This window comes from Anomaloglossus baeobatrachus, chromosome 8, assembly GCF_048569485.1.
Source record: "Anomaloglossus baeobatrachus isolate aAnoBae1 chromosome 8, aAnoBae1.hap1, whole genome shotgun sequence".
In the NCBI taxonomy this organism is placed as follows: Eukaryota; Metazoa; Chordata; class Amphibia; order Anura; family Aromobatidae; genus Anomaloglossus; species Anomaloglossus baeobatrachus.
In genome coordinates this window covers 48,551,749-48,564,256 of record NC_134360.1, presented here as the reverse complement: position 1 = coordinate 48,564,256, position 12,508 = coordinate 48,551,749, and the positions used below count along the sequence as shown (strand labels likewise).

Sequence of the window (12,508 nt, the reverse complement as noted above, 5' to 3'; positions counted from 1 at the left end):
GGCGTCCAGGTCATCGTAGGCACGCCCCACGGCTACTGTTAGTTGTGTGTCAGGATTAGGTCTCCAGTCCGTTAAGGTTCCAGCCACTCTGTTACCTTTTTGGGACTTTACATTTTTTGATCCTCCTCGGTGCCTGAATCATAACAGATGTCCTTTCCTAATTAATTGGACCTGTGCATGAATGATACTTGACCCCACGCACCTCTCCATGTCTGTTTAGGACACGTATACCTGTCTACTCTGATAGTCTAGTGATTTTGGGGACTTTTTTGTAAATTAATAAACATTTTGGACCACGCGTCCCGACTACTCCAGATTTCAGAGCCACTTTATTAACGACGGCCATTTGTTATCATCTAATTTCTGCAGTGAAAAGGGAAAAATGCAAAACATTTATACTGCAAAGCACCAAACCCCACACCTCAGCTCAATTTTTGGATAAAACAGAATAAAAAAACAACAACACAATATCGTATAAACGGTTTCTGGGGACATCATCCCACAGACAGTTTCATTAAATGTCACAGTGTGTGTGATCCCGTTCTCTGATGTCATCCCTACTCGTCTGCTCCATCACCGCCTCTTGGTAATTGACAGCCCAGTAAAGGTCACATCATAGAAGTGAAAGTGGGGAGTCGTCTGTGCAGCAGTGGATGGGCTCAGGGCATGGGCGACTTTGCTGCTGCTCAGACAGGCAGTGGTTAAGTTAAATTTTGCACAGCTTTATTGTTCTGAGAGCAAGGACGCTCTGCTAATAATGTGAGCAAAGAGAGAAAGCAGAGACAATGGATGAGCTGCGAGACAACTCTCAATGATGTGCGGTGCGATCGATCAGTGTATGAATGAGGCAGATTCCCCTGGAGAAAAGCGAGTACACGGAACCGGCCTTTATCAACCTGTTTAAAGGGCCAGTGTCACAAGACGTCTAATGCCCTACTAGAGCATGCAGGCGATGGTGGCTCTAACTGGACAGAGTACCAAAGTCACAGGATGAGAACTAATGAACACCATCTGGATTTGATGGCTGGATTGGTTAAAACACCCAAAAAATTAGTAAGATGAACCCCAGAGATAATGACCTAACATAATATTACTCATCCTATTGACCAGTATTAGTTACAACATATTAGTGGATATCAGTAACACATCTCTGACACAATGTAAAAATCCACGTCTGATTTCCTACATTTTCAGCTAAGAATCAACAGAAAAAGCAAAGCCTAAATCAAAAAGGTGGGGTCCTAAATCAATAAGGTGGGGGCCTAAATCAAAAAGGTGGGGGCCTAAATCAAAAAGGTGGGGGCCTAAATCAAAAAGGTGGGGGCCTAAATCAAAAAGGTGGGGGCCTAAATCAAAAAGGTGGGGCTTAAATATAAAAAGGTGGGGCTTAATAAATGAGGCAGTGCTGAAATAAAAAGGTGGGGCTTAAATAAAAAGGTGGGGCTTAAATAAAAAACGTGGGGCTTAAATAAAAAAGGCAGGGCTTAAATTAAAAAGGTGGGCTTAAATAAACAAAGGTGGGGCTTCAATAAAAAAGGTGAGGCTTCAGAAATAAGGCAGTGCTTAAATCAAAAAAGTGGGGCTTAAATAAACAAAGGTGGGGCTTCAATAAAAAAGGTGAGGCTTCAGAAATAAGGCAGTGCTTAAATCAAAAAGGTTGAGCTTAAATCAAAAAAGAGTGGGGTTTAAATCAAAATGATAGGGCTTAAATCAAAAAAATGGGGCTTAATAAATGAGGTAGTGCTTAAAAAGGTGGAGCGTAATATAACAGACAGTACTGAACAAAAGAGGTGATGCTTAATAAAAAGAGAGGCGGAACTTAAAGAAGTGAGGTTTACTCAAGAAGGTGAGGCTTAAACTTTCTGTCCTTCTCCAAAAATGGCAGAGGGGGAGGCTCCTGCTGCAGCTAGCTACAAGACACCAATGAAGAAGAAGAAGGACAAGGATGTGCCCTGGAATAAAGAAAATTTACTTATATACTGTATGTTGCAGCTTTTTTTTTGCAATATCGAATAAAATATCCAACAAAAAAAAGGAAAAAAAAAGAAATGTCACTTCATCCGTGGAGAAAAGCGTGGAGAAAAGGACCCTCTCTGCTCAGACGTTGCTCTGTAGTATGACAGTATCCAATCTAGAGTGCATATCCAATGAATAAGGACAGAAATGCGATTTTAATTAATTAGTAATAAAATTTAGAATTTAAGGACCGTGTTGCTGGATTTTTTACACTTCTCTACATAAAACAACATACAAGTCAGGATATTAAATGACAGGATATTGGTATATATATTTTTTTTCTTTTTATTCTGCCTTTTCTGTTTTTAGTATTCCAAAACTCTATATATCTGAAAGGACAAATGAGAATTTTTGAAATTGCCCGATCATCCAAAAACATCGCCCGGCCCTAATGCTGCCAAATTAGAGGAATTTTACTCCATATGAAAGTAAATGAGAAGCACCGGAAGAATAACATGCAAGTAAATGACAAGACACGGATGTCCGAGGTCTCATACTCACACTTTGCCGCTTTGCGCCCAGAGCTGAGCAAATCTTCTCGTTTTTCTCTATTTCACTAACAATTTCTGCAGCTACAAAAAGAAATAAAACGTGTTAGAAAGAGGAATGATAGAGGAGCCAGCGTCCGAGCCACACGACAGACAAGTCCAAGAGTATGAGACGTGAATTATGGAGGACGTTAGTCCTAAATCATCAGATCTGTAGAGAGCAAACAAATTAAGCATAGCGGTGTGAATTATTGCAGCTTCCATGATAAGAAAAGTGCGGATTTTGGAGATTAGTGCATGGAAGTTAGCCAAGAGCCCCTGGTAAAGAGCGGGGACAACACATTTTAACATCTTCTCAGCTCTTGCACAGTTGTCACCAAACTTTCATAGACCCCCAAATTTCCAATCTGCAATGTAATCCAGTGATACATCCCCTATTGCCTTACTGCCTGTGATGTCTATCACTAGGTGGCGCTAGACGCTACTTGCATGAATGTGAATGAAAAGATAATCAGACAAGCAGAGGTCAGAAGCCAGGAGGTAACAACAGGACACTGGGGGCAGACAGAGACAAGGTCAAGATACAAGCCGAGGGTCAGTATTCCAGGAGAGTATGTACAGGATACAGGGATTAGACGGGGATGGGGTCAGGAGGAGGTCCGAGGTCAGAAGCCAGGAGGTAACAACAGGACACTGGGGGCAGACAGAGACAAGGTCAAGATACAAGCCGAGGGTCAGTATTCCAGGAAAGTATGTACAGGATACAGGGATTAGACGGGGATGGGGTCAGGAGGAGGTCCGAGGTCAGAAGCCAGGAGGTAACAACAGGACACTGGGGGCAGACAGAGACAAGGTCAAGATACAAGCCGAGGGTCAGTATTCCAGGAGAGTATGTACAGGATACAGGGAGCAGGCGGGGATGGGGTCAGGAGGAGGTCTGAGGTCAGAAGCCAGGAGGTAACGACAAAAACTGGTAGATAGGCAGAGAAGAGTCAACAACAGTCCAGAGTCGAGAGCGAAGATCACATCACAAAACACTACGGGAGCAGAGATTACTACTGTAAAACCTGGAAGTACGACTGGCAATGTTCCGGGTGAGCATGTTCCCTAATGAAGCAGAGCAATCACCAGGAATGAGGAGCATTTGTGTAGGCACCTCTTAGGACCAGTGTAGAACCCAGAGCTGAGAGACAACCTGTCCATAGGCGTTCAGACAAACAGCAGAGAAACCAAACCTGCAAAAAGTTCTGCGCGATGGAACGGCAAGCACTGACTCTGCAGGAGAGCATGGCAGAACATAACACAAGATGCTCTGCGTATCAGAACCGTGACACTACCATAATGTAGAGAATTTCAATATGGGGCATTTAGTAATACACTTTCCCAGACACCCAGGGAGCAAAGGTGACTTAGTAATGAGGCAATATGGGAATAATGGGCACAAAAGACCAAATCTGTTCCTTGGGAATTCCGGAAAGCTGGGGATGGACAACCCTCATGAGAGATGGACAGGAGATCATACACTGTTGGTTGTCACACAACTTTCTAATAAGCCGCGAGATTGTTTTTTCCATTTACGGATCTTCTCTTTAGATCTGAACAATAAATTTCCATCCAGGAGATGAGGTTTCGTCTTTGTCCTGTTTTTGAAATCTCTTACTTCCCACAGTGTCCCGGGCATCCTGTGCTCCAGCAACTAAGCGCAGAGCTGGGACGCCTCGCCCCAAACCCATTATCCCAAATGGGAAACATCTGCAAATTAATATCTCAAAATTATACAACCTGACTTATTGGCCCAATGTAGGCAATTTCAGCCTGAAATTCTCTGAAACTATTTACAAGCAATTCCTTCCAGAAACACAAAAAGAAATACTGAAGTAACTTGTAGTTTTTAGACAATAAGAAAACAATGTCAGCTTTGAAGGAGTATTCCTGTCTCCAAGATCCTATAATAATATGTAGCAGGCGAAATAACAAGAATATTAGCAAATTCCTCCAATTAAAAATGTAATATAATTCTCTTGATTAGTTAGGTCTCTTACCTCATGTGCAGGGCATTGCAGCTTAGATATCTAGGGTTACGAACATGAGCAACTAATTATCACTATATGAGTGGATGTAATTCCTAAGCTGCAATGCCCTGCACATGAGGTAAGAGACATACCTAATCAGGAGAACTATACTACATTTCTAACTTCTGGAATTTGCTTATAATTTTACACCTATTACATATTGGGATAGGATCTTGGAGATGGGAATACCCCTTTAAGTGTTTTGGTTGAAGTCATTGAAGTGAATAGACTCCAGCTCTAAATGCACGAGTACAAAGGAGGACGTATGTTTCCATCACACTTGCCAATAACCTTACATTCAGGCCTCTGCAGAGTTGCTGCAGTAATGTGAATACAAGTGAATGGGGTAGCATCTTAAGCAGGACCATGGAAATCTGCAAACCACATGTAGAGGAGGAGAACAGTCGTACAGATTTCTATGACAATTTATGAGTCTAAAGGCGGCTTTACACGTTTCGATTTATCGTGCGATCGCACCCGCCCCCATCGTTTGTGCGTAACGGGCAATTTGTTGCCCGTGTCGCACAAAGTCGTTAAACTCTCGTAACACGTACTTACCTCCCTAACGACCTCTGTGGGCAGCGAACATCCACTTCCTGAAGGGAGAGGGACGTTCGGCGTCACAGAGACGTCCCACAGCGGCCGGCCAATGGAAGCGGAGGGGCGGAGATGAGCGGGATGTAACATCCCGCCCACCTCCTTCGTTCAGCATTGCCAGCGGCCGCAGGTAAGCTGCAGTTCATCGTTTCCGGGGTGTCACACGGAGCGATGTATGCTTCCGCAGGAATGACGAACAACCGGAGCACAGAAGGACGATCGTTTTTTTGAAAATGAGCGACGTGTCAACGAGCAACGCTAAGGTGAATATTTTTGCTCGTTCACAGTCGCTCGTAGTTGTCAGCTGCTACAATGACCCCGAGGACATATCGTTAGATATATCGTAGCTTTTAACGGGACCTTAAGTAAACATTTAAAGCACCAATCCCGTGGGGTTTTTATTGTTCCACTGCAGTGTTGCTTTAAATCAAAGTCCCCTGCTCCGTGTCATATATAGTACTCACAAGGTGCAGTCTTCTACTGTTCGTACCTATGCTCAGATCGGTGTTTCATGGAGAGCGCCAAAGGTCACAAATCAATACAAGTCTATGAGAGCCTCCATCTGACTCTCATAGACTTGTACTGAGAGACAGTAATATAACTTCTCACTGAAAAAAACTGTAGAAAAAAAAAACCCCACTGCTGGAGTGGTTCTTTGAGTAAAAAAAAAAAATACACACATTATATATGTTATATATATATATATATATATATATATATATATATATATATATATATATATATATATTTCACAGGAATAAATGAAATGTCAAGAAAACAACTATATGTTAGGTCACCGCAGACTCCTATAGAGGCTAAACTACACAAGCATAAACAAGAAGCAGCGCAGATGTGTTCCTAGTTATTGAATAGGCTGCCTAAACTACCGGTAATCCTCACCGACACATTGTAACAATCCTAAAAACTATAAGACCAGGATAAAACAAAAGTCATATTCCAACCTGATAGCAAACAGAAAGCAAAGAATGACTATAGATGCAAAGAGCAAGAAGAGAACTTAAAAACAGTGAGAATTTAAAGACAGACAGCTAGAAAAGAATGCCAAAGACTGTAGGAGATGACAAGCAAATGTGAGGTGTGTACACAGACTCATCCAGCAGAACAGTGAGTGCAGCTCTGGTATACAATACAGGATGAAACTCCGCATTAGTATAGGAGAAGTAATGTAATGTACAGTATGTACAAAGTGACTGCACCAGCAGAATAGTGAGTGCAGCTCTGGAGTATAATACAGGAGGTAACTAAGGATCAGCACAGGATAAGTAATGTAATGTATGTAAACAGTGACTGCACCAGCAGAATAGGGAGTGCAGCTCTGGAGTATAATACAGGAGGTAACTCAGGATCAGTACAGGATAAGTAATGTAATGTATGTACACAGTGACTGCACCAGCAGAATAGTGAGTGCAGCTCTGGAGTATAATACAGAATGTAACTCAGGATCAGTACAGGATAAGTAATGCATGTACACAGTGACTCCACCAGCAGAATAGTGAGTGCAGCTCTGGTGTATAATACAGGAGGTAACTCAGGATCAGTACAGGATAAGTAATGTAATGTATGTGCACAGTGACTGCACCAGCAGAATAGTGAGTGCAGCTCTGGAGTATAATACAGGATGTAACTCAGGATCAGTACAGGATAAGTAATGTAATGTATGTACACAGTGACTGCACCAGCAGAATAGTGAGTGCAGCTCTGGTGTATAATACAGGAAGTAACTGAGGATCAGTACAGGATAAGTAATGTATGTACACAGTGACTGCACCAGCAGAATAGTGAGTGCAGCTCTGGAGTATAATACAGGATGTAACTCACGATCAGTACACAGGTAATTGATGACATCAGGTTACAAAGACTATAAATAAAGTCAGTAATGATGTGAAACCTGCTTTACTCATTTTGCACAGATTTTGACATGGATAAGTTCATACCTAACGTCACCTTACAGCTTATGCTGTATAACATTCAGGAGAATATGTATCTGTCATAGAAAACTAAAATGCACAGCAAAAGTCTCGACACGAAAATAAATCAGCAAGGACCACGGGTGAAATGTAATGTTCCCAAAGGAGGAGGAATATACCAACTGCAGCTCTGGATGTGGCTGGAGAACAAGGCAGGATGCGAGATGAAATGAGTACGAGAAAAGTAACGTAAACTTACTCCCGCTAATGGAAGGATAATAACACACTGCCTGCAGATGACAAAGTAAACCGCCTCTTGAGGACAACAATAAGAGGTGAATGCAGAGAGGCGCTGACAGCGATTACCGAAATCTAAACTGAATCAACTGGAAATAGCTGCGTGTATGTATGGTATAATTATCTGACGGGGCAGAATGTAAAGAGCGCGGAGGATGATTAGCAGTATTATAAGTTGTTAATTAGTATTTACTGTTTTTTTTAAACCAGAAAGTGAAGATTTCACCATTAATAAAATTCACAGCTATTAGAACAGCAAAAACTTATCCATTATATGGGGAAAGGAAATATTCACCTCTATACAATTCTGTAGTTTCTAATTATAAATACTGTCTAAAGAAGATATATTACTTTTCAATTATTTTATCCTATACTGATCTAGAGTTACATCCAGTATTATACTCCAGAGCTGCACTCACTATTCTGCTGGTGCAGTCACTGTGTACATACATTACATTACTTATCCTGTACTGGTCCTGAGTTACATCCAGTATTATACTCCAGAGCTGCACTCACTATTCTGCTGGTGCAGTCACTATGTACATACATTACATTACTTATCCTGTACTGATCTAGAGTTACATCCAGTATTATACTCCAGAGCTGCACTCACTATTCTGCTGGTGCAGTCACTATGTACATACATTACATTACTTATCCTGTACTGGTCCTGAGTTACATCCAGTATTATACTCCAGAGCTGCACTCACTATTCTGCTGGTGCAGTCACTATGTACATACATTACATTACTTATCCTGTACTGTTCCTGAGTTACATTCTGTATTATACTCCAGAGCTGCACTCACTATTCTGCTGGTGCAGTCACTGTGTACATACATTACATTACTGATCCTGAGTTACATCCTGTATTATACTCCAGAGCTGCACTCGCTATTCTGCTGGTGCAGTCACTGTGTACATACATTACATTACTTATCCTGTACTGATCCTGTATTATACTCCAGAGCTGCACTCACTATTCTGCTGGTGCAGTCACTGTGTACATACATTACATTACTGATCCTGTACTGATCCCGAGTTACATCCTGTATTATACTCCAGAGCTGCACTCACTATTCTGCTGGTGCAGTCACTGTGTACATACATTACATTACTTATCCTGTACTGATCCTGTATTATACTCCAGAGCTGCACTCACTATTCTGCTGGTGCAGTCACTGTGTACATACATTACATTACTTATCCTGTACTGATCCTGAGTTACATCCTGTATTATACTCCAGAGCTGCACTCACTATTTTGCTGGTGCAGTCACTGTGTACATACATTACATTACTTATCCTGTACTGATCCCGAGTTACATCCTGTATTATACTCCAGAGCTGCACTCACTATTTTGCTGGTGCAGTCACTGTGTACATACATTACATTACTTATCCTGTACTGATCCTGAGTTACATCCTGTATTATACTCCAGAGCTGCACTCACTATTTTGCTGGTGCAGTCACTGTGTACATACATTACATTACTTATCCTGTACTGATCCTGAGTTACATCCTGTATTATACTCCAGAGCTGCACTCACTATTTTGCTGGTGCAGTCACTGTGTACATATATTATATTACTTATCCTGTACTGATGTGGAGTTATATCCTATAATCATACCCCAGAGTTAAACTTGCTATTCTGCTGGTGCAGTCACTGAGCATCAGTGCAGGATAAGCAATGTAATGTATGTACACAGTGACTGCACCAGCAGAATAGTGAGTCCAGCTCTGGAGTATAATACAGGATGTAACTCAGGATCAGTACAGGATAAGTAATGTAACGTATGCACAGAATTACATCCTGTATTGTACTCCAGAGCTGCACTCACTATTCTGCTGGTGCAGTCACTGTGTACATACAATGCTGGCCAAAGTATTGGCACCCCTGCAATTCTGTCAGGTAATACTCAGTGTCTTCTTGAAAATGATTGCAATCACAAATTCTTCGGTATTATTATCTTCATTTATTTTGCTTGCAATGAAAAAACACAAAAGAGAATGAAACAAAAATCAAATCATTGATCATTTCCCACAAAACTCCAAAAATGGGCCAGACAAAAGTATTGGCACCCTTAGCCTAATACTTGGTTGCACAACCTTTAGCCAAAATAACTGCGCACAACCGCTCCCGGTCACCATCAATGAGTTTCTTACAATGCTCTGCTGGAATTTTAGACCATTCTTCTTTGGCAAACTGCTCCAGGTCCCTGAGATTTGAAGGATGCCTTCTCCAAACTGCCATTGTGAGATCTCTCCACAGGTGTTCTATGGGGTTCAGGTCTGGACTCATTGCTGGCCACTTTAGTAGTCTCCAGTGCTTTCTCTCAAGCCATTTTCTAGTGCTTTTTGAAGTGTGTTTTGGGTCATTGTCCTGCTGGAAGACCCATGACCTCTGAGGGAGACCCAGCTTTCTCACACTGGGCCCTACATTATGCTGCAAAATTTGTTGGTAGTCTTCAGACTTCATAATGCCATGCACATGGTCAAGCAGTCCAGTGCCAGAGGCAGCAAAGCAACCCCAAAACATCAGGGAACCTCCGCCATGTTTGACTGTAGGGACCGTGTTCTTTTCTTTGAATGTCTCTTTTTTTTTCCTGTAAACTCTATGTTGATGGCTTTTCCCAAAAAGCTCTACTTTTGTCTCATCTGACCAGAGAACATTCTTCCAAAACGTTTTAGGCTTTCTCAGGTAAGTTTTGGCAAACTCCAGCCTGGCTTTTTTATGTCTCGGGGTAAGAAGTGGGGTCTTCCTGGGTATCCTACCATACAGTCCCTTTTCATTCAGACGCTGACTGATAGTACGGGTTGACACTGTTGTATCCTTGGACTGCAGGGCAGCTTGAACTTGTTTGGATGTTAGTCGAGGTTCTTTATCCACCATCCGCACAATCTTGCGTTGAAATCTCTCGTCAGTTTTTCTTTTCCTTCCACATCTAGGGAGGTTAGCCACAGTGCCATGGGCTTTACACTTCTTGATGACACTGCGCACCGTAGACACAGGAACGTTCAGGTCTTTGGAAATGGACTTGTAGCCTTGAGATCGCTCATGCTTCCTCACAATTTGGATTCTCAAGTCCTCAGACAGTTCTTTGGTCTTCTTTCTTTTCTCCATGCTCAATGTGGTGCACACAAGGACACAGGACAGAGGTTGAGTCAACTTTAATCCATGTCAACTGGCTGCAAGTGTGATTTACTTATTGCCAACACCTGTTAGGTGCCACAGGTAAGTTACAGGTGCTGTTATTACACAAATTAGAGAAGCATCACATGATTTTTCAAACAGTGCCAATACTTTTGTCCACCCCCTTCTTTATGTTTGGTGTGGAATTATATCCAATTTGACTTTATGACAATTTTATTTTATTTTTTTTTCATTGAAGACAAATTAAATGAAGATAATAATACCAAAGAATTAGTGATTGCAATCATTTTCAGGAAGAAACTGAGTATTCTCTGACAGAATTGCAGGGGTGCCAATACTTTTGGCCAGCACCGTACATTCCATTACTTATCCTGTACTGATGTAAAGTGGCGTTTCCCTTTAAGAAATCTTCGCTTCATCACCTTCGATGTTACTATTTTGCAGGTCCAGAAAACCTTAATAACATCTCTGTGTAACATAAATATTTTCTACTTAACACTTCGCAATAATTAATTGGGTGCGATGCTGCGGATCTCGCCGTCTCATACGTGCGGCGCTTCCCAGCATAGTAATTTCTTATTTCTTGCATCTAAACCGCCTCTGACAGTATCAGGGGTCTCGTTTCCGCTGTCAGGCGCACTGCCCATATTAGAGCTTGCCTTAATTAGCCTCCTTGATTTTAAGATGTGACTAATAATATCTGCACTATAACATCTGCCTCACATCAAGAGAGGAAGAATACGGGTCATCAACTAAGGGATTGAGGGGTTAAAGTAAAAATACATGTTTCCGACAAAGCTATAATTATCAAAAAGTATATTAACCCAAGACTGAAGTGTATCGGAAAAAATCAAGATGTACAACATAAATATGAGTAAGGAGAAATGCTCCTGATAGTCGGATGTGTCAGTCACCAAGAATGAGCTGCAGAACCAGAAACAACCCATAAATAAATATGGTAGTGAAAGAAAAAAATAACAACAAAAACGAAAAAAACCATATCCTAATCTGTTCCTTTAAAAGATCGATGAAAAGATTAAAATATTTGTGTTTAATGTATATAAGAATAATCTTGTACATAGAAGTATATAATAGTTATTTTCGTGTACATAGGATCAATATTAGAGTAGTTATATTCTTGTACATAGGGGCAGTATTATAGTAGTTATATTCTTGTACATAGGGGCAGTATTATAGTAGTTATATTCTTGTAAATAGGGGCAGTATTATAGTAGTTATATTCTTGTACATAGGGGGCAGTATTATAGTAGTTATATTCTTGTACATAGGGGCAGTATTATAGTAGTTATATTCTTGTACATAGGGGCAGTATTATAGTAGTTATATTCTTGTACATAGGGGCAGTATTATAGTAGTTATATTCTTGCATTTGGGGCAGTACTATAGTAGTTATATTCTTGTACATAGGGGCAGTATTATGGTAGTTATATTCTTGCATTTGGGGCAGTACTATAGTAGTTATATTCTTGCATTTGGGGCAGTATTATAGTAGTTATATTCTTGTACATAGGGGGCAGTATTATAGTAGTTATATTCTTGTAAATAGGGGCAGTATTATAGTAGTTATATTCTTGTAAATAGGGGCAGTATTATAGTAGTTATATTCTTGTACATAGGGGGCAGTATTATAGTAGTTATATTCTTGTACATAGGGGCAGTATTATAGTAGTTATATTCTTGTACAAAGGGGCAGTATTATAGTAGTTATATTCTTGTACATAGGGGACAGTATTATAGTAGTTATATTCTTGTATTTGGGGCAGTATTATAGTAGTTATATTCTTGTAAATAGGGGCAGTATTATAGTAGTTATATTCTTGCACATAGGAGCAATATTATAGTAGTTATATTCTTGCACATAGGAGCAGTATTATAGTAGGTATATTCTTGTACATAGGGGACAGTATTATAGTAGTTATATTCTTGTATTTGGGGC

At 40.7% G+C, this 12,508-nt stretch overlaps 1 protein-coding gene across 1 annotated transcript in view; it reads right to left on the bottom strand.

Moving 5' to 3' along the window:
* Nucleotides 1–12,508, bottom strand: part of RAD18 (RAD18 E3 ubiquitin protein ligase) — a 394,915-nt gene that overhangs the window by 226,138 nt on the left and 156,269 nt on the right. The window contains 1 exon segment of the mRNA XM_075320765.1: nucleotides 2,518–2,588. Within this exon segment, the coding sequence (XP_075176880.1) occupies nucleotides 2,518–2,588 (71 nt within the window).